This window comes from Apiospora marii (assembly GCF_038362585.1).
Source record: "Apiospora marii strain CBS 49790 chromosome Unknown utg000005l_segment0_segment0, whole genome shotgun sequence".
Taxonomy (NCBI): Eukaryota; Fungi; Ascomycota; class Sordariomycetes; order Amphisphaeriales; family Apiosporaceae; genus Apiospora; species Apiospora marii.
Genome location: NW_027117377.1, coordinates 4,838,585 through 4,865,075, shown reverse-complemented (window position 1 = coordinate 4,865,075; position 26,491 = coordinate 4,838,585). Strand labels below are relative to the sequence as shown.

General features: G+C 53.6%; 8 protein-coding genes across 8 annotated transcripts; 4 read left to right on the top strand and 4 right to left on the bottom strand.

Moving 5' to 3' along the window:
* Window positions 1-1,769: 1,769 nt before the first annotated feature.
* On the bottom strand, window positions 1,770-3,491 carry PG985_009386 (uncharacterized protein; the record flags this gene model as incomplete). Its single annotated transcript, XM_066829154.1, has 3 exons — window positions 1,770-1,870; window positions 1,929-3,248; window positions 3,311-3,491. The coding sequence occupies 3 exons, from the start codon at window positions 3,489-3,491 to the stop codon at window positions 1,770-1,772; spliced, it is 1,602 nt and encodes a 533-aa protein (XP_066684066.1).
* Window positions 3,492-4,331: 840 nt separating this feature from the next.
* Window positions 4,332-5,787, top strand: PG985_009385 (uncharacterized protein; the record flags this gene model as incomplete). Its single annotated transcript, XM_066829153.1, has 3 exons — window positions 4,332-5,060; window positions 5,119-5,318; window positions 5,376-5,787. 3 exons carry the CDS (start codon window positions 4,332-4,334, stop codon window positions 5,785-5,787), a joined length of 1,341 nt encoding a protein of 446 aa, XP_066684065.1.
* A 1,187-nt stretch (window positions 5,788-6,974) lies between these two features.
* PG985_009384 (uncharacterized protein) lies at window positions 6,975-9,899 on the top strand (the record flags this gene model as incomplete). The annotated part of the gene is made up of 1 exon (XM_066829152.1): window positions 6,975-9,899. One exon carries the CDS (start codon window positions 6,975-6,977, stop codon window positions 9,897-9,899), a length of 2,925 nt encoding a protein of 974 aa, XP_066684064.1.
* A 1,539-nt stretch (window positions 9,900-11,438) lies between these two features.
* On the top strand, window positions 11,439-13,706 carry PG985_009383 (P-loop containing nucleoside triphosphate hydrolase protein; the record flags this gene model as incomplete). The annotated part of the gene is made up of 3 exons (XM_066829151.1): window positions 11,439-11,543; window positions 11,599-11,862; window positions 11,913-13,706. The coding sequence occupies 3 exons, from the start codon at window positions 11,439-11,441 to the stop codon at window positions 13,704-13,706; spliced, it is 2,163 nt and encodes a 720-aa protein (XP_066684063.1).
* Window positions 13,707-16,188: 2,482 nt separating this feature from the next.
* Window positions 16,189-17,454, bottom strand: PG985_009382 (uncharacterized protein; the record flags this gene model as incomplete). Its single annotated transcript, XM_066829150.1, has 1 exon — window positions 16,189-17,454. The coding sequence occupies one exon, from the start codon at window positions 17,452-17,454 to the stop codon at window positions 16,189-16,191; it is 1,266 nt and encodes a 421-aa protein (XP_066684062.1).
* Window positions 17,455-18,138: 684 nt separating this feature from the next.
* On the top strand, window positions 18,139-19,401 carry PG985_009381 (uncharacterized protein; the record flags this gene model as incomplete). The annotated part of the gene is made up of 1 exon (XM_066829149.1): window positions 18,139-19,401. One exon carries the CDS (start codon window positions 18,139-18,141, stop codon window positions 19,399-19,401), a length of 1,263 nt encoding a protein of 420 aa, XP_066684061.1.
* Window positions 19,402-20,671: 1,270 nt separating this feature from the next.
* On the bottom strand, window positions 20,672-21,961 carry PG985_009380 (uncharacterized protein; the record flags this gene model as incomplete). Its single annotated transcript, XM_066829148.1, has 3 exons — window positions 20,672-20,870; window positions 20,948-21,557; window positions 21,679-21,961. The coding sequence occupies 3 exons, from the start codon at window positions 21,959-21,961 to the stop codon at window positions 20,672-20,674; spliced, it is 1,092 nt and encodes a 363-aa protein (XP_066684060.1).
* A 1,245-nt stretch (window positions 21,962-23,206) lies between these two features.
* Window positions 23,207-24,454, bottom strand: PG985_009379 (uncharacterized protein; the record flags this gene model as incomplete). Its single annotated transcript, XM_066829147.1, has 1 exon — window positions 23,207-24,454. The coding sequence occupies one exon, from the start codon at window positions 24,452-24,454 to the stop codon at window positions 23,207-23,209; it is 1,248 nt and encodes a 415-aa protein (XP_066684059.1).
* Window positions 24,455-26,491: the final 2,037 nt, after the last annotated feature.

Sequence of the window (26,491 nt, the reverse complement as noted above, 5' to 3'; positions counted from 1 at the left end):
CTAGCCTCTTCCACCACGCGACGACGACGACGCCAGCCAGCCCAGCCAGCCCAGCTGGCAGATGGAGATCTCACACTAGTCTTGCTTAGAAATCACTTATTTGATCGCGTGGTAAATCCGACCCTGTGTGCGTATGTGGTGTGTGGCTGCCACACGACGCAATACGACAAGGCAAGCTCCGTGGGTGGGCGGAACTTGTGGCGTGACTAGAAGACATGTGGAAAAGGGGCGGCGTAGAGAAAATACACGGCAGCAAACATCAAAATAACGGTGACGATACGACGTTATGGAGGCAGGCGTCCAGTCATAGAGGAAGAAAAAAGGAAAAACGTTAGTCGAGTGTTAGCCTGCAGCGGTCGCCATGCTGCCACGAGATCTTTCCATGGCAACTGAGTGGCAGCCCGGGCCGACACACCAGCGCCCACCGCGCGAAGCAAACAGACAAACAAACATGTCAAACAAGAGTCACCATGCACACTAGGTACTACGAAAGCACGTTTTTCCTTCTTTTCGGTGAGTCGGGGGCTTGACTGCCAAGATGAAAGAGGGAAAGAACAGGGGAGAGAAACCATTGCCGCCGCTCACGATGTGGTTCCCGGCTCTCGCTCACTTCACCTTCTCCCTCGCCATCTACGCATGTAAGAAAATGCCGACAGCCGGACTGCTTGCCCGCCTGGCTCAGAAATCGAAATAACCAGGACCAGCCCTCCTGGTCCACCCCTCGGGCTACCAACCCATGCCCGCCAGCGACTCGTACGTAACAATGGTCGACGAGCATGGGTGCGCGGCTACTTCACCTTCCTCGTCCTGGTGGCTGGCTGTTTTAGTTGGCCGCCTATCGCTCTCTCTCATGCATACAAGTGCCATGCCATGTGCCAGAGAGAGCATTGTTAGGTCCGCCCCCCTCCGTATTCTCAAAAAGTATCGCCAACCCCTACCAGACCATCACCGACCCCCCTGCCCACCGCGCCTAAACCTTTTCGAATGAAAAAAAATACAGGCAAACAGGACCATGTGGAAGACCTGGGTGCTGGGCGCGCCGGGGTCCTGATTGGCCGCGGTCAGATCATCAGTGTGCACCTTCATGCGGGTCAGCGAGGCCCGAAGTAACGGTGTGTAGGTTGCCAGGTGTAGATGCATTGCCTACCTAGACCTCTCTCTCTCTCTGCATGCATGCAGTTGGCAGGTAGATAGATGCAGTTTAAGTAATCATCACCACTGAAAAGACGTCTGTGCGAAAGCCCGACCGACCAGGGTCAGTCTGTCATCGAGGGGGTTACATGGTCTGGAAAAGGCCGGCATCGCCCACACTTGATAGGGCAAATAGGCGACCGCACAGTTACGGTATGGTTGGGCATATACAGCCCAAAGATGTCGCTAATGCGGTGACAAATGCAATAGGTACTGTCCCTCTGATCGAGCATGGGGTTGTTGCAAATGCGAATGAGACGCCAGTATTCCACCAATGTGACCATTTCTAATCAAAACCGTCGCATTATTGATTTAGCCGTTCCAGACCCTCGGATCCTCAACCTCGTCGGGCATTAGAAATGCCCATTAGTTTGCCCATCGGCGCCCAGTTACGACGCCCTCAATGCCACCGTGGATTGGCTGGTTCTGCAGATCAAGTCAATATTTGGATGTTGGATTTTATGCGAGAGTCTAGGTATGTGGGCGACACGGCATGCTTAGGTATATTGTTTTCCATTGGCTTGGGCTTTTGGTTTTTAACTGTCTGATTGAGGCAGATCGCCAGCGGCCATGGCGGACTAGGCAATCGCAACCTCGTCATCGCCCAGGAATTCTTCCATTTCCTGTTCCGTCGCTTCCAGGCCGTCACTGCTCATGAGCTTGTTTTCCTTCTCCTCGGCTGTGGCACGTTAGTCATGGAGGTTCACAGGATAAGGGACGAACAAGCATGCACTTACTCTTTGGTTCAACCAGGAGGTTCTCTTGTACCTCACAGTCGGTCAACGTAGAGCCTTCACCAATGTCACTCCGCTTGCCCAAGATGCACCGAGTGAGTTTGCAGCCCTTGCCAACCACGACTCCATCCATCAGTAGACACTGGAAGAGCTTGGCCCCTTCCCGGATCTGGCAGTTCGCGCCTATCACACATTCCTTGATCGACGTCTTCTCCTCCACCATGACGTTGTCGGCTATAAGCGTATCTTGTCTGGTGATGGTTGTGCGCGGCTTCACACCTTCGGGGTACGCTACCTTTTTGGCATGCGCGTAGACAGGCGCCGCATCAAGGCCAACCTCCTCCACGGAAAGTAGCTTCGCGAGTTGCAGCGAGACAGCTAACAGCAACTTGGCATTATCAACCCGGCGGATGAGCGGCATATCGGGCTGCGCAGACGGATGGATATAAGCCAGCAGAGGTGGCACATCCTCCTTCGGCTTAGAAGATACCAGCGACCTCGTGTGTCGTGATGGAGAAGCTTCTGGTGATTGCTCGTGCGTGATGGGCGAAGGAGGCACACTATCGCCATGGTTACTAGAGTTGTCTTGGGCCTCTGGCGACTGTCCCTCCGCGATCTTCTTGATCCCCAACTTCTCGGCAAGCGCAGGTTGCCAGCCGGCTTTCGCCCACCATCCAATCACATCCTCCCCTATGCTCTCAAGACGTGGGTTTGCTGCAACGAAGTCCACTGTCCACCGCGGGAGGATGTAGATGTGTGCATCCCGATGAGTCGTGAGCACTCTAAGCTTGGGATGCTTGCGCAGTAGTCCATGTCGTACCGGAAAGCCCCCCTTCTCTTCTACCACGTCTTTCATCGAATCTTTTGGCATAGAAAGTGCCAGTTTCGAGAGCTTTGGGAGTAATGAGTCTTTGGCTGTAGGCACCAGAGGTTGTGCGAGGGGCGCGGTTGCGATGAAATCCGTCTCCTCGCCCTTAATCGCTGTAGCGGTCTTGGTTTCGTACCACACACCCAGACCACCGCTGCCACGAGGGGAGCCTTCATCGTCCACGAGGCCGGTGGCAGCCTTGACCATCCATGCTTGGAGGAGTTTATCGCCACCAAGTTCACACACCAGGTCACAAGGTAGCACTACAAAGTCGGAGGTAACTATCTCTCTGACCTCTGGTAGACGAAGGATCTCAGCAGTACCAGTGTTCTGATCGAGATCCTGAGGAGATAGCAGATCCGGCCGCGGGTGTGGCAGGCCCGTCAAGAAGGGGTTAGTCTTCAGAGCTGTGCTGATAGCATTTGCAGCAGATGGAGGGCAGATCAAGGTAATGTCTATTGAGTTTCGTCAGCTAACCAGAGCGACGAGTTCAGAAGAGAACCGGGGTTGGCCGTACTTGTGATTCCTGTACGATAACAAAAATCTATCGGGTACCAGACCATAGGCCGGTTTGCAATGGGCAGCAAAGCCTTGGGGTTCTCGTCCGGGTTCGACGTGAACGTTGGAAACGAAGATCCCGGCCCACACAGAATAAGGGCCTGTAAGCCAGGCGACGGCATGGACACCGCGTGGGGCATCTTGGCTGTTTGTGCGGTCTACCGTTTCCTGCTGGCAGATATGGCGGGTGAAAAAAAGCCGTTGATGGGTGTCTCGGGAGGGCAAGCCAAGTAATTTGATACCAAAGCTTGAACAATAGGTAAGTGGTCTAGCCGTTGGTACGTAAATGCCTTTCTCTGCTCAAATTCCCAGTGCTCCCCATGAGAAGAGTCATAAGTAAAAAGTAACCCACCACCACCCACTACTTCAGCCCAGGCGCACAGGCCACCTTATGTGCAAAAGAAGCATGAGGGCTTGGGCCAGTTAGATCAGCCAAGGCCCAGTTTATTGTTGCCTTATCGATTCGCCCACTTGTTGACAAATCCCGGTCAAGTGTCTAACGGATCGAAAAGTCGCCAGTCCAGTTCGACGACTCCCATGGCAAGTAAATATTGCAGAGAAAGTTTCAAGCGGTTATATCGGATATAGCGAGCTTTGTTTTTTATTCCAGTTTATTTATATCCCTATCGAAATGGGGAATAAGTGGGATAACGGAGGTAAGTGGTGTTAATGGGCAAAAGTACCGTTTATTCTCACGGCCCAAGCTCCTCTTTAGCCCACCTGAGGTGTAGCTGGTGAGTTGAACCCCAGCCCCCGGGCCGGGGATTTCCTCCTAACAATACAATCGTCATTGCTTTGCCCAGCCTTGCCCAATCGTCAGCTCCCCAGCCCATCCATTTTCGAAGTCTGATTTGGGCGCGGTTGCACCATCTTTATGCATCTGGCAGTTTGTCTATGCTCAGTCGCGTGCTTTGACCTCGCACAAAGCCTTCGTAGGCACTGATTGATTGCGATGAGACGTGCTATTTAACAGAACCCATATGTCATCCTCGTACGATTCCTCGCGATCCCGCCGTCGGGGCGCCTGGGGTCATTGGGTTCCCTTGGCCGTGACCGTAGCTGTCGCCACAGCCGGCGTCGCGGTTTGGGCATGGAGCCAACGATCAACGGAGGAGGAGGAAGAGGAGCAAGCCGCCCCTGACCTCGATTACGAAAACGCCGACTACGGCGACAACCCGGCATACGGCGCCTCGGGCTCGACCAACTACGGCACCACGGGAGAACCCTCCACGGCCAGAGCCGCCGGCAGCACCACATACGGTGTCACCGAAGCACGCGAAGAAGCCAATTTGAACGCGGGATGGGGAATGTCAGGGGCTTTGCGGCGGTCGCCTAGCCCGCAACAATTCCTCGCCAACGCTGGAAAGACGCTGGCTGCCGGCGCGGGAGCTGTTGGTGCTGCTATGGGGAGTGCTTTGGCTGCCATCCGCGAAGAAGACAAGACCGCATACGCAGACCATGAGACCTGGTCGCAAGAAGCCGAGGCACGAAGGGATAACCCCAACTTGCCCAACCCGACCAACTTGCCTCAGGCCCCATCTCGACAGGCGAGCAGAAACACGAACAGGGACACGAGCAGAGATACGAACAGGGAGTCGGTCAAGGAGACGGGCAAGGAGACGGGCAAGCGAAGGAGAACAGTGGCTGTGGTGGTTTCGGCCGACACAAACATGGACGATTTCGACGAAGACGGATTCCACGAGCATGCTGTAGGTTGCCGTCTACCAAAAACCAATGCGAAGCCGTCAATTAACAATATTGTGATAGTCCATTCTATCCCACATACCTCACAACACCGACTTTTCCAGAGTCAAGCTGTTCGTTCTGATCTACGCACCAGGCCTCAAGGAAAACGCTCTCGAAGCCGCAGTCGCAAGTAACCCACGTCCGCCTTCTCTCAGTTCATCGTTCTCAAACATTGGCCATGACCAGGTTACAACTCCTGGAGAGGAGATCAAGAGCCCTTCGTAAGTCTATATATCCCCCTTGTCAATTCAATTACCCTCTATTAACAAGACTTCAAGGTTCCCTAAAACAAGCCCTGACCGAGCCTTCAATGCTGTCTATTCACAAGCCTTGTCGCTAGTCGAGAAGGACTCGATGATTATGCCCTTCACCTCACCCAATGGCCACGTGCACATTCTGCGACACCTGCAGCCCGAGATTGTCTATCTGCAAGAGTCGCTGTCTGGCGACAACGGCGGCCACATCACTCAGCTCCAGACGTGGCTGAGACATGATGTGATCCTCATCGTTGGCGCCAACGGCGGCCACGGCGGGCTGGCAGACAGCGAGTCCGGAGTAGGGGAGCCCGACGAGAAGGAGGATTACTGGTGGCAGCGAGAGGAACGTGTCGGTCGTGGCAGGGGTGTCGTGGTGGTTGATAGCGTCCGGGTTGGTGACGACTGGGAACGCCGCGTACAGGGAAAGGAGTAGACTATGATGAATGAAGGACGATTTGGAAGCTCATGACAGGTTTGGAATAGGACATTCGTGCGTATGAATTTGGCGACGTTATATATAGCTCAATACCACTGCATTTTTGCTCGACGTTCCCGCTCTATCTATCCTACTCATGACGTAGCATTTCCTGCTCATATAGAATGTAGTCTACGAATTGCAGTTACTGTGTTGTAGTTGCTGGATTCTCATAAGTGTGTCTTTAGTGGTGATCAAATAAGAGGAGGAACATATCTGGGTGGAGCTTAGGAGAGGTATAATGTTGGAACCCATCGGCCACGAATCGGTTTTGCATTTGATCCTTGCCTCCATCGTGGAGCTTGGGGTAGGAGTGTTCGATTGCGGGGATCACGTGGAGTTTTGAGCATCAGCGTATCTGTAAGTAGATTGAGGTCTAGAAGTCCCAAAATCAGAGGTGCAGATTCGGGCAATGGGAGAAGCAATGAGTGGGTTAGGTGATACCCGTAAGGTTCAAATGCCTACTTTTTAGCACCTAATGGCCCTCAGGGCGGGTTTGTTAGGCGGGCTACCTGCGTTGAGAGATTGGTGGTGCTGCAACTGGCGTGCCCTATGGGAGAGCTGTTTTTGAAGGGGGACCCATCGGAGTGAACATGGTCCGTGGGTCGGGAAGGACGACTCCCAGAAATGACAATTGAGCCTCATTTCACGTCTCCCATACAAAGCAAAACCCCACAAAGAAACGGCCAACAGATCCTCAAGAAGGGCAACTCCGACGACTCAATATCTCTCAGGGCACCCTTCTTCTTCTTCTTCGTCGCAAATTGCTGGGCATGCGCTCCTTGTACATTACATAATAATCCCAGAAACCGTCGCGGCTCCTTCCCACCACGCACACCACATTCCGACCGACGTCACTCGCTACGCGACTTGCGACCCACCATCAAATATATCGCCAACCTCACCTTGTCCATCACGCGAAACCCCATCCGCAATCCACTTGCGCTTGTAATTACCTCACCGTGCTGCCAGTTTCCCTCGAGCGTTGATGGTCCAACTCGCTACGCGGTGACAAGCTCGTCTCCGACCACCGCCCACAGGGCGCGCTTCCCATCCACTCCTGTCAGCTTCCAGCGACAGGCAGACCTTTTGCGCAACCAACTACGCGCATCTCTATCACGAGCTTCGTGGAGTGAGCCGCAGCCATGGCCCCGGTCGTGGCTGCTACTCCCACGCCGGTACCGACACACAACCCGAATAAGATCAAGCGACCTCCGGGCATACAGACAAATGGCGCTATATCGGCAAGATCTTCGCCTTCCCAATCTCCTTCCATGTCGGCCAAGAAACCCCCTAATGCTGTTGTCAACGGCAAGCAACAGCCAATCACGCATGCCAGCTCCGCCTCCCATTCCATAGCTATCAACGGCGTCAATGGCAATATGGCAAATCGCCCGAACGTGAGTCGTCCGAGGCGTGATACCAACACCCACACCCAGAAGAAGCCCAGCCTCAGATCGGCAAGCCAGGCCCTGGACAGCGCCGGTCTCCAGAGTCTCGACCCTCGCCCGGCAGTCATCACAGATAAATACATTCTTTCAAAGTTTGCCGGAAGCCCGCCTTCACTTATTGTACATTTACACCCCACGCATTTCCGCTTCGACCAGCAAGACGGCATCTTCCCGTACAAATCACCCATGCGGCTGTTCTTGGAACACATTCGTGCCCGGACATTACCGCATGATCTTTTGACCTATTTTATCGAGTCAGGCGTCCCCTTCTACGACGGATGCTTAATAGTTCAAGTGCATGACCACAAGTCCGCCGCGCAAGCTAAAGAAAGTAATACCCAACCCACATCGACAGCCAACAAAACTTCACCTTTCTCCGTGCACAACTACAACACGTTCATCACCCCTTCGCCGTACGTTCCCTACCCGAAAGAAGAAACGAATGCCAACGATGGCGCTGCCGCGGATACCTCTGAGAAAGAAAACATGCCGGCACCAGCTTTGCCCGATGGACAGAAGAACGGAAAGGTCCCTCAGAAGTCGAAGATCATCACGGTCGTACTGCATCCGACGCCTCACAGCCTGCAGACAGATCTCATGATCAAAGCTTCAACGCCGGCTGATAGCAAAATCGACGGCGGCATGGTCCCCCCACCTACTCCCATAACAGCTATGCCGCCAACACCTACCGCCGCATCTGCTAAGCCGCCTCCCACCAAGAAGCAGAAACGCGAAAAGATGGAGCTGGACGGTGGCAGTATCCAAGCAGCCGAGGGCCAGATTCTGCTTGCAACCGGAGGACCTTTATTCCTGGAGCCTACCAAGAACGCAGAAGAGACAATAGCTCTTCTCGAGCACTTGGCGGACGACAAGCATTCTGATCCACAGCCCCTGCCCAAGGGTAGGAAGCGCACAGTGGCTGAGAGGGCTGCCGACGAGGCTCTGGCTGCTGATCATGAGAAATACATGCTGACCCTAGACGAACGTCTCTCGTCTACCGCTGGCGGAGCACAAGGCGGTGGCGAAGGCGCGAATGGCAATGGGCAATCAGGCGGTGCCACCTTTGAGCCTCGCTTCGAGCGATTCAAGGTTATTGAGGATATTAAGAGAGCTCATGCCGAAAAGAAGGAGCAAGAAAAGGTACACCAGGCTGAGCAAGAACGCAAGCTCAATGAGCAACGCAAGCAACAACAGGAGCAGCAACGCCAGCAAGAAGCTGAGAAGGCGAGACGGGACCAAGAGGCTGCCCGAGCGCAGGCCCGCCAGCAGCAGCAACAGCAGGCAGAGGCTCGCCGGGTCCAACAAGAACAGGCGGCTGCGCGAGCACAAGCCCAACAAGCCCAGCAGCAAGCCCAGCAGCAAGCTCAGCAGCAGCAAGCGGCGGCGGCAGCGGCGGCGGCCCAACAGCAAGCTCAGGCACAGGCGGCGGCAGCGGCAGCGCAATCTCCCCCGGCAATGCAACATCAGCTGTCACAGGCATCGCATGGCCATCCTCCCCCGAGCCCCATGCCCGGTGGTCTTCAGCAACACCGGTTCCAGAATGTGTCTCAGCCGCCAGTCTCATCCCCCGTTGTGCGCCAAGGCACGCCCCAGAATATGTCATCACCCATGGTTGGCAATGTACCCATGCAGCAAACCAACTCGGCGATGGGCGGCAGTCCACCAAGGCCATCGTCAGTGGTACAGAACCATGGTCCTATGTCTGTTCCCATGTCGGCAGGTATGTCTGCTAGAGGCAGTCAACAGAGCCATCCGGGTGGAACGCCGAGAATGCCGAATACCCCGATGAACCGGCCGATGGCCACTCCCAGGATGACTCAAGCCAGTCCGCCTCCGGGCATGATGGCATCGAACTCCCAGTCGGGTCAGAACATGATGATGAACGGCCAAAACATGCAACACATGCAGAACTCCATCATGGCCGCTCAACTTGCGGCCCAACAACAGCGACAGCAGATCGCGGCCCGGCAGCACATGGCTGCAATGCAGATGAACGGCGGGCAGAATCCTCAATCACAAATGCAACAGCAGATCCAGCAACAATTCCAGGCTCAAATGAATCAGCAGCGTAATACGTTTCAGCAGCAACTGGTTAACCTGCAGCAAAACGGCATGCTGACCCCGCAGGCTCAACAGCAATTGACACAGAACTTCCAGCAGCGGGTGGCGCAGTTGCAGCAGCAACAGCTACAGATGCAGAATTCGATGAATAACCAGCAGCAGATGGGCAACATGAACAATTTCGCTAGCACCAATGGCATGAGCCCACCGCAGATGGCAGCCATGCACCAGATGCAGCAAAACCAACAGCAGCAGCTGATGCGCGCACAGCAGCAGCAGCAGCAGCAGCAGCAGACACAAAGCCTCCCGCCGCAGCTGGTTCAGAAGCAGAACCAGATCTTCCAGCACAACATTCAGATACTTGCCCAGCAGTATGGCAGCCCGCAGGCAATCCCTCAAGAGTTGATGCAGAAGGCTCGTAGGGACGCAGCGATTAAAGCTCGAGAGATGTTCATGCAGGCGCAAGCTCAGCTGCGTAGCCAGCAGCAAATGCAGATGATGCAGCAGCAACAACAGCAACAGCAGAACATGGGTGGAAACATGATGCAAGGGATGTAGATATCGAAAAGAGAGAAAGACAGAAAGAAAGGGGCGCATCAGGTTTCCTTTTATTAGCATGACCATGACGGTGTCACAACTGTACATTCGGAAAGAGAGGGCGGCTTTCTTATCATTTTCTCTTACGCATCTGGCGCCAATGGATGCGAACGACACGTTTTCCCGTATACCCCAAATTATTGCAGGGAGGAGTCCAGGTTCTTTTTATATTCATCGTCTCTTTCCAACTCTTTCCAACTTGGTGTTACATCAAGGCATGTCAGAAAGAGGGAGAGGGAAGAGGGAAGAGGGAAGAGGGAAAGGGGAAAGGGGGCCGACTGGGGTTGTTTAAAAAATGCGCTTTTGTTTTCGTTTCATTTTTCCCACATGGCACTCCAAGGCGAGATGAGTTAGGATGAATGACCCCTTAACCTCCACGCGCGGCGGAGTTGTAGAATACGGTATCCGATGGGGTGGGTGTATTCTAGGCCAGATGAGGACGAGAACTAGATATCTAATGAATGTGTGATATCTCAATGGCGTTCCTCTCAGAAACATGGTGATGAGCGTGAATGTCATACAGCTCAATTCAAAGTCATGATATAAGAATATGGATATGCATGATCAATTCTTCTAACGTAGCGACAGTAAACTCGGCCATCTCATGGAAGTCAGACCCCGACATGCAGGATCATGCAGTTAGCGTGCGTCGCGGCGATCATGGGCGCGCCGTCCCGCGTGTTCTGGGTGTTGTCTGGGTATTCACCGCCGTCGATGGACTTGAAAGGGGTGCCGCGCCCGACTTCGCCCGACCTCGTATATCCGGCATGGCCTCTAGACAGGCCCCCAGAAATACGTGGCGGGCTATCCCAAGATCGACAGGCATATCTGAGCCTTTCTCTGGTCAGATGCTAGTACCAGTAACAATTCCACAGGCTCGGTGCGATCAGTCTCAATTGCCCCCGGCCTACGATGAGCGTGGGGGTTATATTTGTCCTTGCATCTCGGACCTCTCGTTATAGCTCTCCAAGGTCCTCATATCTCCAGGCCTTTTGCAGGCGTCGCTGATGAGGGGGGACGGTACCGCTATCGGTACTGGTATTCAGTTCGCCAATAGGAGGTTGTAGATTGGATTCCCCCAATATTAGTGTGGTGATATATTCAATCAAACCACCCAAATGTTGGTATAGTTCTGGAACAACGCGGGATGTCAGTGTCTCGGCAAATCACAGATCGCATCTAGGTTGCACAGCCTAGAGTTCGGGTATTGGATCTGCAGGAGGCCCATCAAATCTACAATATGGTATTTACACTTATACTACATGACCTCTGTCAAAGATGCGAGAGGCCAACCATTCAATACCCGATCGGATAATGGTATTGACTGGTTATGTCACAGGTAGCTCGTTATATAAGGGGTGATGGGAGACCGCACTCTATTCTTCCAACTTGGGCAGAGATAACTCCCTTTAACCACATCGAAACAACACACCAGTACTATAACAACACACTTCTACAAGGAAACCACTGATTCTAAGCGTGACGAAAACCATTGGCATCATGACGGCTTCCTACGAGACAGCTCGGGTAACTGACTCTGCCCTCCTCGAGACCATCGACAAGGTTCGGGAATTGAACATCAATCAGCATGTTCCACTTACCCAAGTAAGAAATACATACTTGAGCTTGGCAAATACTATCGCCGCTGACATGAAACAAGTTGGTGGTCGTGGGGGATCAGAGCTCTGGCAAGTCATCATTGCTGGAAACCGCGACCGGCCTCCCCATGGAACATGACGTGGAGCTCTGCACCCGGTTCGCCACCCAGATCACGTCTCGTCGTGATCCAGAGAGTCGGGTGACTGTAACGATCATCCCAGGCCCAGATGCGTCAGATGAACACAAGAAGAGACTGGGTGACTTCACCTTTGATTCTCTGACTATCGAGAACTTCCGAAGGCAACTGCCAAACATATTCAGACAGGTTCGTTCCTCTCTCACAAGGCAACGTCTCCTTTACTGATGGAGTACCAGGCCAATGTTGCGATGGGTATTCGTACAGATACCACCAGTTCCGACGGCAAGATCTTCAGCAAAGACGTACTGAAGATCGAGAAGCGTGGCCCAAACGAGGACTACCTCACGGTAATTGATGTTCCCGGAATCTTCAGGAACATCAACGAGGGGGTCACTACCACAGAAGACATCGAACTCGTCAGGGACATGGTCAAGCAGTACATCCAGGACAGCCGTACCATCATTCTCGCCGTGCTTGCTGGTAACGTGCACATCGACAACCAGGAGATCCTGACACTGGCTTTGCAGTACGACCCCACCGGAGAGCGTACGCTGGGCGTCTTGACGAAGCCGGACCTGGTTACGGAGACGAGCGAGAAGCAGAGAGTGTGCGACCTAGTTCTGGGCAAGAAGAAGCCCCTCACGCTCGGCTACTACGTCGTGAAGAACCGCGGACCGGATGAGACCGAAGAGAGGTGGAGGGCCGACAAGACCCTGCAAATGGCACCATGGAACGGTCTACCCAAAGAGCGTGTTGGGCCAAGTGCGTTGAGGACCCGCTTGCGCGAGCTGTCGGAGCAGCTCACCCGGCGCGAGTTCCCCAAGATACGCAAACAGGTCAAGACGGAACTGGAGGCGACTAAGCGCCAAATCGATGACATGGGCCAGTCGCGCCAGGGCGAAAGGGACCAACGCCTCTACCTGGGCGCCATCACCCGACGGTTCCAAGACATGGCCAAGGCCGCCCTGAACGGCTGGTACTCTGACGAAGCCGTCTTCGAGAAGGTCAACATGCGTCTCATCACCCACATCGTCAACCTCAGCGACGACTTCTACGACGGCTTCACGCGGTCTTCGCACCTGCATAAGTTCCAAAACGAAGGCGAGGACACCAAGCTGACCTGCCAAAAGAGTCTGGATCTGAAGCTCCGCGACGCCGGCTGCAAGACAGTCAGGGGGCTGTTCGACTGCATCGATCTCGCTTCGTACCCGGAGCTGGAAGGGATTGTCTGCATAGATGACGCGTTAAAAGATCCTGACGAAGATGCACATGGCTGGATCTACGACATGTACCTGCAGTCGCGCAACATGGATCTCGGTACCTTTGGCGGTAATGTGTTCTCGATAGCATTCAGGGAGCAATCCACCAAATGGGGCCAGATGACCAAATCGTACATGAGCAAGGCCATCCTGCTGGTGCATCTGTTCATCACGGATGCACTCAATATAGCCTGCCCGGATACGCAGGTCAAAGAGATGCTCTGGTCAGAGATCATCGATCAAATCCTGGCCAGATACACGGAGGCCATGGACCAGGCCATGTTGCTGGTGCAGATCGAGCGACAGAAGCGGCCCTACACGCTCAGCAAGGAGTTCAGCCAGCGTCTGCAGCTGGCCCAGGGGTGCCGGACCGCCGCGCTCCTCAAGACGATAGGGCGTTCCTGCTCCAAGGGCTCGTCGTGGTCGTCCGACGACCAGTCGATCACCGTGGACCCGGACGTGGTCGGGGCCGCCTCGGTCAACCAGTCCAACATCCGGCGCACCACCCAGGAGATCCACGACAAGCTGCGCGCCTACTACGACCTCGCGCTCTGCCGCTTCGTCGACAACGTCTTCCAGCAGTCCGTCGACTACTGCCTGCTGACGGGGCCGTCGACGCCGCTCGCCGTCTTGGACCAGAACTGGGTCATCCAGCTGGAGGCGAAGAAGTTCAGGGCGATCGCGGGCGAGTCCAAGGCCAGCGAGAGCCGCCGCGGCATCCTCGAAGGCAAGGCGCGGGACCTAGCGGCAGCCATGGACATTCTTATGTGAGTGTCAACGACGAAACGAAACGTATAAAGGGAAGAAAGGTCGATTGCGACTCATTGACTTGTTTGGACAATTGTTTATAAGCGGCGGTTGGGAAACGAGTATAATAGTTCAGTCTTTCTGGCCAGAAGGCTTCTAGCTTTGGAACTCATAGTACGCTATAGTAATCGGCGATGCAGTGAGGTCCTTAGCGGCACTTGAGCACATATCCACGAAGATATTTCCAGACTTCCTTCCAATCAATAATAGGGCTGCGCCAAGTCTCTTCTAGTAAGCGTACTGGGTGTAACAAACGGTGAAGGTGCAATGATGATTTGTTGGTATCTCACATGGGGAAATCTCACATGGGGAAGGCGCCACGGATGGGCTGCGGGCCATCTTTTCGGGCGCCACGGATGGGCTGGATGGAGCCTCTTCCGAAAAGATGGCCCGCAGCCCATCCGTGGCGCCTCTTCCGAAAACATGGCCCGCCCGCCCTTGACCTTGGGTCTGGGATAGGCTTCTGGTCCCCCTTCCTCCTTGACCTTCCAGTTTATTTGCTGTTATAGTAGCATCCGTACCCCGAGAATTCCCTGATTTCGAGCAAGTTACCCTCTTGTTAGTTGATATTCATACAAGCTACCGTGGAAGCTTAACAGTGTTGTAGTGTTCTTCTTCGATTATCAAGGGCGCTCCAGCTTGAGTCTCTATTCTCGCTCTGTCAGAAGAGCTCATAGCCAATAGTCAAGAAAATAACTTCCAACGTCGAAGCCGCATGAGTCCACCTTATGCTGTCTAACACTGTCACCATGAAGATGATCATGATGGCTTTACTTCTCGCCATGTCTTTCTCCGCCCTGACTATCTTTCTGATGTATCCTATCTTCATATATCTCGTCTTGAATATCCTCGCTCCGTTGTTTCCCCATGTTTCCACGGCGCTTCCCTGCTCTGCAAGGACCGCCGGTCGCCACTCGATAGTCAGCCGTAGGGCCGCGAAGGTTCTGCTCTTTCTTCAAGTCGATGGCTCAGCGGCCCCTAGTTTCCCAACTATCACGTCGAACATCACGACATCATGGCTGCTCAAGGTAATCCGACCGTTATCTCTAAGCCAGGTGGGCACCTAAAATATTTCAGGCCATGGATCAAGACTAACCATACCACAAGAGAATGGTGCCCCAGACACTTATGTTGGGGGTAGCCTTTGCGAGCCACGTGAAGGTAATATGCTAGAGCAGTTAACATTGGTCATGCACGATCAAGGCTGATAGAATGCTAGTGTGTATCCGGTGTCCCGTTTACCGTTATGAAACAAGAAGGTAAATGCTTTACCCCAATCCCTATCCATTCGTCAGTTCGTTTAGTCCGATTGGCAGAAGAGTTGCTGTCTGTAAAGGGGAGAAAGGGGCGGCCAACAAGCCCTCATGCGGCAATGGACTAACAGCTCTCAACAGTAACCACACAGACTACAGCCAGACAAAATACGATGACTCCTGCCGACATTGCTACCATCGTTTTTGGTATAATCACAACCTGTCTTGGCATCACTGTCCCCATATGGCAAGATAGACGAAGGAGATCGAGGCAGGCTCGAAATCAATGCGAGGGGCCCGTCGGTCGAGCGATAGGTGCCCTGGCTTCAGACGCCCCCTTAGTAGTTTGTACTAGCACTATAAATCGATCAGAACGCAGCTCCAAAGGCTTTGAAATGACATCAATCACTGAGCCTCCCGTTGTACGTGCGAGCCCCACCACATTCAATGAGCAGCGGGCGACACCATTGAGGCCCCTTAAGACTGTTAGCACCAACACAAACCAACACGAGGAAAGAAGTTCCAACAATAACCACGGCAATATATCGGTATCAGACTCTGCCCATTCGGAAACCAGGCCGTTGTCCGGGCAGCCAACGTTGGGACCCCCCCAGGCTCCGCATGTCATCCCACGTGAGCGAGGGAAACACGAATCCGGCGGCATCTGTGGCAAGCCAGGAACATATCAGATTACACATACAAGTATCAGATCAGCGCCTAGTGAATTGGTTGTTGCTGATAGGAGGCTCTGCGGTTCGAAGCATCAACCCTGGCCAGGGAGTGTGACCCGGCTTTGACGAGAAGAACCCCAAGGGCATGCCAGTACGGCCGATCAATCCTAACATGGACGCCGATTTACCACTGGAGCGGTCAGTTTCGCTGGTAAGATCCTCTTAGGCTTGTGGTGTCAACTTATACCAACAGTCTAACTTACAATGGGTATTGTGCGTGGCACAGAACCTCCCTTCATTGTGTTCCACGCACCATAGTTGGCATCTTCATGCGATCTTATGAGCTTGAAACCCTTCATCCAGAGGCTTACTTTTATGTTCTCGGAGTTTGGTCATGTCGTGAGACAGAACCAACGGTTGAGCACGGGTGTTGGACAGCGTGGATTATATCAAAGGTCAAGATGTGGAGATGTTTGGGATCACCAGATCGATAATATATGTTCTTCTAGCCAATTTCCTTCTTTAGCAGGACTTCTTTTCGTTATGCCTTAATGTCTTGATTTCGTTCTGTAACTGAACCCCCATTGCCACGCCTTCCCTAACATATTTGTACCAATAGTCTCTCTCAGCCACGTGGGTTGGTTGAGACCTACTGTGTGCCAGGACTGCTGCCTCCCAGTCCTTTCGCTCTTGATGGCTTTTTGACAGGATTGGGTCAAGCCATTCCGTGTTTTCCTGGTCGGGATTGAGGTGAATCAACGCAGCAAGCATCGCTCTTCGGGAGCTGAATGTTGCCCGGATGCTATCCAAGTCCACTCGGCACACCGAAGAAAGCCAGTCTTGCACTGCTCGTTCCGGGGGGTAGATATAGGTACTGACAAGAGAGCAGAATGCAATCCATATTGTGATTGCATACGCATCCCAGCCTTGCAGGACGCATGACGCAACAATTAAACCCCATTGCGCTGCAGCACAACCTCTAATCAGCCAGGCTGCGATGCGTGGATGTGCGGGTCTGTCAGCACGCATCAATGGACGGTTGAGCAGTGCATTGACTGTATCCTTGGGTCCGTAGAAAGCGTACCAATCAGTGCTATTGACACTGTTGGTAGCGACAACAAGGCGGTCCATTTCGCCTGGTTCATCCATCGCAAGTAGTTGGCGTGCTTTGCCGACAACACGAAGGTCAATCGCGGCGCTGGTCACCGGTATAATGGCCAGATAAGCTGTGGCAACATATAAACCGGACAGGATGCTAGAGCAGCTTAATACCAGCCACAGAGCCCAACCGATAATCACGGTAACGCGCAGGAAGGGCGGCGTGTCACCCATGATTGCACGGAGGACCCTACCTGGCGTTTTAATTTTCGGGGGTGATTGTCGAACCACAACGACGTCGAGTCTGTTCCTGCGAGCCTGAGGGGAGAGGACGTTGGGCCAGTGATTGGATAACTTGATACGCGGGGTAGTAGACCTCAAGTAGGACCGCGTGGTTGTCGGTGCGCTGCATGGATAGAAGTTTCCGAACTTGCAGTCCATGCAATGTAATACGGCAGATCGAGCTGGGCGGTCGAGACAACAGGCATCGCTGGAATCCTCGTCTGATAGGATGAGCCTTGCCCCCTCTGGCGTGAGTGCCCAGCTCCATGCGGGATTGAAACCGCTAAGCTCAAAGACATGTAACTTCTGCTGCAGGTCGATAAATTCCAGCAAGGCTGCCAGTGGAACAAGACTAGCTAATTGCTGGCCCCAAGTGGCTAGTTCGGGTAGGGTTATGATGGGAAACATCGTATGAAGGGTTCAGGGGTACAATGTCCACGACAATCACGGTTACCCGCATCAATATCTATGTGGTAGACTGAGGGCCAAGACCGAGGCCGCTATAACGAATCGCAGTTGTTGTAATAGCAGCCGTTAAACTTGCTTCGACTTTGAAAATAGCTTATCTAAACCAATTTGTTGGATGAGCGTTGTCCATACCTCACGAGTCTGGAATTTCCCCTGCCGAGAATTCAGTGCTGAACTCGAATTATTTATGTAGTAGAGGGGAAGGACGCACACCGAACCAGCACCCCCTAAAACGTCTGTAATTCGAACAAGAAGAAGTGTAAATTGAAGTTCTACGGGGCTGCAGGATGCCTCGACGCCCATCTGGATGGTGTAAACGCCCTAGACAGGCTGGCCGCAGGAGTGCCTACACAACCGTTTCAGGGCTTATCATGTGTCCGAACTTCATTGGTCAGTAATAGTCAGTTGATATACGCCCGACTTCTTTGGAAACGACAAACGGTCCAATCGAGAAGAGGTAGTTATCTGCATACGACTCTCATACTTGCCACCCAAATATGGAGACAAGACCTAACAGCGACGTCTGTATCCCATTATAAGAAGAAATGGTGCGTGAAATCAGAGAATCAAACTCCTCCTTCTATTTCGTATCAATTATCACTAGGTATCAAACAGAGCAACACCATGAATCCCCAACGAGGCTCGGCCGAATACGTGCTGAAGAAGCTGAAAGGCGGCGACCGCAAGTGCGAGCACACGCCACATCTCACGCCGGGCCGCGATGAACGCCTGCCTCTACGGCTCGGTTTCTTCTTTGACAACGACCCTGTTGGCCCGACTCATCTGGGATCCAAATTCCCTCCAGTACTCAACCTCGACGTTAGCAAGTTATGCAGGGCTTGCTATGAGGATGCCGTCCCGGAAGGATTCGTCACCTGGTCCATGGATTACAACTTTACAGAGTTGAAGAAGGAAACCGACGGGAAGAGGAGAGAGACAAGAAGATATGGGAACCTACCCCAACAATTGACCCCTGGGCCTGACGACAGCCTGCTGCCCCACCTGACACGGGAGTCCGGGGAGCTGAAGCCTTTTGGGAACAACCCATTCCTACCGGAAGCGTATGCTTTCCTTCGACACCTGGGCAAACCCTTCTACCTTGACGTTCTCCATCTCTCCGAGCAGTGGGACTTCAATGCCTCGCCCGAAAAGCAGAAGCTGCAACTGGAGCGCGTCGGCAAGGAGAACGGCCTGGCGTACGACTTTGCGACCATGGTGTTTGTCGCCGACGGCTCCGGTGGATACGGCCCTTGGACAACAGCCGAACAGCGCCGAGCCAGGGAAATCAGGGTCGTTCCTGGCAACTGGCGTGATACGGAGCCAGGGAAACTGGAAACCGAGTCCGAAAGATGGAGTGTCGTCCTGACTCTTCCCCCAGAGGGCTTCGGCTATCCTTGGCCCGATGACCCCAACGCATATCCCATTGACTCCCGGCCTATTCAGGAACTGATCCAACACCAAGTGCAGTCCCAGCCCAATCTACCATCATCATACCTCAGCAACGCAGACCGCGTCATAGAGGGCTACTACAGGGAAAACCCAAGCTTCCGATACCAACACACGAGCAGACAGCCCTCGGGCCCGAACAGCGACGCCCTTTTCACCGAAACCTCAGAGGACATCAAGGGTACGCGTTGGCCGGAAAAGCCGAAGCACGACGCATTGAGTCGAACCCGAGTAGACGAGACGAACAAGAAGATGGGCCCGGGGCACGATGAGCCAGGAGAGTGGGAGCTTGCAAAGTACGACGAGGAGGCTGGTCAGGCCCGCACATGGGAGGAGAGAGAGCGTTTGGGAGGCCTGGACGAAGCCCAGCGGATTGACAAGCTGCGTGAGCTGTATGAGGCGAGAGGTGTCCCACCAGACCTATTGAAAAGATCCATGTAGTTTTTCTTCTTCTTTCTTTCTTTCTACTGTTACGAATACGAACTTGATTGAACATGTAATTGGGTCATGTTGGCGCACAGTCATTTGTCAAGGAGCCGCCGAGGCAGAAGTTCCAAGTCAGATGAAATTATGTAGCCTCGATAGGATATATGGTCATACATTTCTCTAGTACACATCCAAATGGCACACCACTTTGGTAACGCGAGAGATACCAACAAGGGTCAAAAAAAAAAAAATTCAGACGGAATCTGTGTCGGACAAGAGTGCGAGCTCCCTAGAAGGTGAAGGTATGTACGGTTGCATGCTCTCTCGGTATGGCAGAAGATAAGACGTGGCCGCCGAAGGGCTCGAATGAAAGACCTCGAGAGCCGAGGCGGTAGTGGACGCAGAACCCGGGCTCATGACCTGTCGGACAATATGATCGTCGTCTCCGGCCGGGAAGAGGATCCGGGAGCGTTTGAAAGCTGAGGCGATACTATGGTCATCAAAAGGGGCTTTCAAGACTGTGCCGCCGGAGGTATCCTTGGCAGCAACAATCAGAATAATTGCAACGCAATTCCCTCCAGTGCCTTTGAGTTTCAGGGCGACATCTACTTAAGTTAGATCCTGAATAGAGAAACTGCTCTTTCTGTAAGTTCAGACACGTGTGCACATGGGAACCCTTCTTAGCTAGAAAAGGGGCAAATCATGGCGCCTTGCTGTAAGTAGTATCACAAGTATCCGTAACCTAAGACAGACCTAAGTATAACGCGAAATTCCATTCAATCACGCCCAGCCTGTGTAGCATTCCCGCCTTACTACCAGGGCTTCTCAGCTCAGACCCAACGCAGGAGGAACATGTAGCCCTCACATTGGACCGTTGCTGCCCAGCCCGACAGCCAAGCCGTACGTGGAGATCACGAAACGTAAAAACACGACTTCGTTTACGTAAACGAACAGCACCAGTCACAGAGGCATCCGTCACTCTCTCTGTTCAGGGGGGAAAATACATATAATACACTTGAAGAGTCCTTTTACCCCCGGGGTCTGCCAACTTAACAACAATTTCTTCTCAACTTTCGCCGCGCAAATGACAAAACCAACACAATCGCAAAAGGAAAGGAAAATCGCAAACGCCGGATCCTATTGCCTACTTTCAAAATAGTAGGCTCTCTCTCTACTACTGCCAGAAATACACTAACGATATGCTGCAGCTGCCTTGCACTGTACTGTACGACCTTTTTCAGTCTAGGTAGCCTCTATCCTTTTGTTTCTTCCTCCCAAAGCCAAGTCAGACCGCGCTATAGCCACCTCGGCTGGCACCGCTGCCCTGTACGGTGTTCAGCACGCGCCGCACCCAGTCCTTCATGAGGTAGGGAATGTCGCGGATGGTGTCGCCGTGGGGCAAGAGGTCCCAGCCGCGGGCGCCGTAGCGGTTGTAGTTCAGCCACGAGCCGAAGATAAGGTAGGACGCCGTACCGAGGAAAACACTGTTGAGTAAATCAGATTAGCTTCGTTTCTCGAAAAGTTCGCAAGCTCAAACCGGTGCCAGAAGGGCGGTACATACAGGATAACAATCCAGGTGAAGAAGCCCCAAGACTTGCTCGGCGTCTCATCGCCGTTGTCCGCGGCATTCTCGCACGCGTGCTTAGTCTTCCAGGTGAGTCGCAGCACATCGATGTTCTTGTCGCTGTCCAGAGCGCCGTAGCTCTCGAAGATCAGGGCGCGATCCTCGGGCCCGAGCTGCACCGGTCCGGTAGGCTTCGGCTCCTTGTCGTCGCCGTTGCCGTCGCCGCCCTCATCGGCGGCAAAGAGGAGAGGGTCGGTCGGGGAGCCCCTTCTCAACAACGCCGCGGCGTTCGTCGTGTCGTCGTATTCGTCCGAGGGCTTGACCTCGCCCTCGGTGCCCTCCTTGTCCTTGTCGCAGACGAATTCGATGATGGCCTGCTGCTTCTTCTGGGTCCCGTCCTCAAAGGTCCGTATGCCGCCTCGTAAGATCAGTCGCAGACCCTCCTTCTTCGAGTCGGAGTTCGAGTCGCTCGTGCTCAGCCGGACGGCCTCGTGGTCCAGGTTCCCGCCACCGTTCTTACCCTTAAGCTCGCCTGCGATGGGGAATACGGAGTGGAGAGAGTCGGCCCTCTTATCGTCGTTTCCGACGTAATGCTCCAGCGCGCATACTGCAAAAGGGTGACGGAACGTGTCAGCACATCAGAACTCCCTCGGCTCGCTCGAGAAAACATGGTGTGGAGGGGGCCTGTGAGTGTAATGGGAAGAAAACATCCGGGTGCTACCACATACCTCGCGTGCCCTGGGGGCATTGTAGTTTCCTATCAACGTCCCCCTTGCGCTTCAACGACTGGCAGACGTCGGTCGTGTAGGTCGTGTTGATAAAGTTGGTGCCGAGCGAGTCGAGCTGGCTGACGACGACCGAGTGCGCGCCACCCAGCGGTTTCAGGTTGAACTTTTTCCCATCGGCCACGATGGACTCGCATTGCAGCATGGCATTAGCCGCCGGGGCGAGCAGCAGCAGCAGCAGAGTCGCATCGGCTGCGCCAGGACTTATCGACGAAGGGAACCGCATGGTGTTGGCCCAAAAAGGAAAGAAGCGAGACGACCCGGGGAGCGACGTTCGGTAGTAGTAGTTGGTGGGTGGGTGGGTGGTTGGTGTTGTTGTTGTTTGTTGAGAGGTAAGTAAAGGGAAATCGGTCGGGTCGGTTTCGGGTTTGGCGGGGAAACGAGAGTAGGTAGCCAAGAAGTAATCAAATCGAGGAGGGAGAGGAAGAAAAGAAGCTCAACATCAAATTTACGATACTATAATGTCACATGGATGGAGGTGGGCAAGTGGTGTGAACTGGAGCTCATGTGCCGCCGTGCCTGATGCTGCAGCAGTAGCTTTAACAGACTTACATATCCAGAAGGAAGCTCGGGTTCCGTCATAGTCTGACGGGGGCCAGCGCCTGTGGCTGGTCCCTTACTCAATGTGATACTTGGCCCGGGCTGGTGTGTGGACATGTGGCGCAGGTCACCTCCAGCCAACCCAGCATCATTGCGCATCTTCTGGTCAAAAGGATTCCATCATTTTCTGTAAGCCCAAATTTGAACACCTCTTTGGGGGACATAATTCATTGGATTAGGGTTCGATTATTCTGTAATATCAATACCCAGCCGCTCAATCCGGGCTATCCGTCCAACGGGTACTGCACAGCCCGCGAGATCCTGTTGGACTGACCCAGTTGCTCGCTCGACCCTGGGCAATGACTAGTGACTGACATGAATAAAGGTCAAGTGCATACTAGTCATCCAGGGTCTGGGGATATACGTACACAGCATCGCAACCTGTCCTTTCCAATATCTGTAACAAGCCACTTAAAGAAAGACACTTGAATTACTGGGAGGTTGGCATGTAATTGTGTTTTAACACAGAGCGAAAGAAAAGGAGTAGGGGACAGAGCCACGACCATGCACATCCTTAGGTACCTGAGCAGATGCTGGTTCGGAGCCTGAAATCGACTTAAGCAAATATAGAAGATTTGATGTATTATATATATACCAAGGGGCGATTCTAGACAGCAAGTAAACGAATATAGGGAACAAAGATACGGCGCTCTAAGCAAATCCTCCCAGTAATCAATCTGCCCGCTTTGAAAGGCTAATATATATGTAGTTGTAGATGTGAACAAAGTCGTGAAGTCGTAAATCCCATTACCATCGCCTGCCTGCCGTATATGTTTTTTCCCCATCTGATCTTTCCCAAACGCCCATCGCCAGCCATTCCTTCGCACCACACCAGTAAAGACAGAGAGGGTCCCCCGATGGAAACAAGTGATCAGTAGCGGTACCGCCGCTCCTCACTCCGCCGCCTCCTCTCGCGTTCCCGGTAGAATTTCTCCCTTTCGAGATCGGCCGCCCGAGCCCCTCCGTCACTGTACACCCAGTCCTCCACATTGCGCCAGCTCTTCGCCTCCGGGTCGATCTCCCTCTCGAAGGCCCCGCGGCCGTTGCCCTTGACAGATTCCCTCCTCGAGGTTTGGGACTCCATAGCGGCGGCGTCGTCCACCCAATCCCAACCGGCACCGCTCCCACGGTCAAAGTCATCCTTGGACCGCGGCCGCGTCGTCACGATCTGCATGTTGCTGCCGCCGCCACCGCCGCCCCGGCGGTCATAGTCATCTCCAGACCGTGGCCGCCCCACGACCTCCCTCTTCTCGATGAACTCGAAATTACCGCCGTCACCGCCGCTCTTCCTTTTCAAGTCCATATACGCCAGGCTAGCCCTGTCATGTTCGTCCCCACGGCTGCTGCGCCGATAGCCCCGATCCCGATCCCGAGACTTCTCCTGCTCAACGCGGTCGCGGTCCCGGCCCAGCTCAAGCCGCTTCTCGACCGCGTTGGCGCCCAAGGCGCCCACGGCAGCGCCGACCATGGTCGCAAGCGTTTGGTTGCGACGCGCCGCCGCCTCTTCGTTGCTATCCTGCGAGTGGTGGCGCCCGTGGTGGGAAGTCGCCTCGGCCGCCTCGCGAGCCGCCAGTCCACCCAGCAGGGCGCCGACCATGCCGACGCCCAACCCCGCAGTCGAGTCCGAAAATGTATCCTTGAACAGGTTGCGTGCCTTCTCCAATGGCGATGAGTTGTCTCCGTCACGGTCACCGCCGCCACGGTCATCATCACGACGGGAGCGAGAACGATCCCGTTGGCGACCACCGCCATCCCGGGGGTCCCGCCTGTCTCGCCGATCGTCTTTGTAGTAATAGTCTTCTTCTTCGTCGTCACCATCGCGCGACCCTGATGACCGCCATCCGATGGGTGGAGGTAAAGACCGCGGTCGAGGCGATCGAGCCGAGCGGGGCACATGGAGGGAGGTGGGTGAAGTGGGAGGTTCGTAGTCTACGCCTCGAGGAGGTTCGCCCCAGGCATCGGTGGCGGATCCTGGCGGGTACGGCGGCGGTAGTCGACGCGGCGATGGTCCCCGGTCGTATACGTGATCCGAATGGGGCGGCATGCTGGCGCCGCCATTGTAGGTGTAGTCGGGTGAGTGGTCGCGGCGGTCGCGGTAGCCTCCGGCGTATCCCGCCATGTTCGGCTTACTTTGCTTTGCTTACGCTTTAAGGGGCAGAAGATACTGCTATGGTGTGTGGCTCGCAACAGATATTTCGTTCAGTGAGTTGTGAGTATATTCTTGTTCGGCGGATAGCACATGTAGCCGTGTACACCTTGTTCGTTTAGGTCGTATACAGAGTTCCTTAGGTTAAGATTCCACTGGCTTGTGAAGCAAAATTGACACTTTTGACCGAGCGTCCAGGTGCAAACTCCGAATCCAACCGAGTCCTCGTGATCTCGTAAAAAACGAAAGCAGCAATGCCCTTGCCCTTAAAATGAAGACGTGGGCTCTTGTTATAGGCCCTTTTGCGTATATGCAGTACTGTCGATAAAAGCAATGGGTGGTGTGATGACGATGCGGCCAAACGCAGTGCCGACCGAGCCCAGACCTCGCAGGCGGTGTATATGCAGCTTTGCGGGCTGCCTCTTTTGGTCGAATGAAAGATCGTTTGTTGTTTTCTCCGTCCAAAATGAACAGGGCGAGGAGAGTAGTCGTTCTTTCAGCCCGGAAGGCAGAATTGCCTGCCCTCTTGAACGGGGGAGAAAATGCCTCTTCAGGCAACACGGGGTCGTATCAGTAGAGTAAGGCGGCTGACTCGATATGCTGCTCCCTCGTCACAGAAGTTGTCCAGTCATGTATGCAGCGTGTCTTGCTAGCAGGTCGGCCAGTCAGGTGCGGTGCTGAGGCGCCAGACGAGCAAGCACACGGGCTTGGTGGGGTCATGTTTTTGACGTCATGGGGGCCACTGGTCTGCTGCTGCAGCATGAATTACCCGGGTATTGGGCGGCCTGTCAATGCGAGCGACTGCCATTTTCCTGGAGGCTGGAGTTTCACACATCGGACTATAGCTTTCGGATCATCGTGAGAAATAGATTGAAGGTTTTATACGTTAGGTTAGGCTACAGCATGGCGTAGGACTTTCACGCACGTAACTACTGCTTTGGGGGTGCGGCTGTTTGCAGCCATTCCTCGGTGCAAAGGCTAAGCAAGTAAGCTGCTAACCTTATGAGGCCAAACAGGGATCATGCTCGTTACACTGACATTCAGGTGATTATGACCAATTCGTTCCTGAAATCTAACAATGTCTCTCAAAGTAAGTAGATTATATCAGTTTATATTGAAATATAATCTGCCTAGATATTTCAAACATATATTTAAAGCAGATGCTGCTATATTTCGAATAGTGATGTGCTCAATTGAGAAGATCAGGGAGGCATGATGCCAGGGAAACGTTTTCTAACCAAAAGCCATAGCATCCCTCAGATGATTATGTATGTAGTTTTCCTTCCATCGATTGAACACAATTCAACAGCATCCAACAATATGACTTATTACTCTTCATACTTCAGTAGCATTAACTCAACAGGATGATTTCCATCTTGATGTTGAGATCGGATGTAATTTACGGCCTTTCTTTGATATTTGCATCTGCTAAACAGCAACGCCTACGTCAAGTCTCCGAACGGCTGTTGAGTAAATGGCTTCAGACGTGGCAGTAACGGAGGGCTCTTGTCGCCCCTTGCATCCTACTCCCCTCTCTGTCCCTCACTAACCTCTTGATGCCGAGCAGTACGAACGGAAAGTAACCATCTCTTGCTGCATGACGTTCCCAGTTTTGACGGAGAATGCTCCGTGCCCATACGTATAACATCAGGTCCCCGATTTGAGCTATTCGATATTTTAGCGCAGCCGATCCGTCCCTAGTGCTAGCGTTTGCCAGTGTCGGGCATACCTTCCCAGCCTACATCTCTACCTGAAATGCCCATCACTTGAATTGACAGATCAAGAAAAAGACCACAGAAGTTCATCCTTGCCTCTTCTCTGGCGACACTATTGTGACTACCGCAGAACCCCTTCTCCAGGACGCCGAAATCCCCGGCCTCGGCACCATAATCGCAAAGTGCCCAGACACAATCCAGCCTCTTCAGTTGAGCATGCAATAACTAAAGGTGGGCTGCACTCAATCGGTGTTGAAGCAGCCCATATAGTTGTGCTGCCCATATATCCGATGAA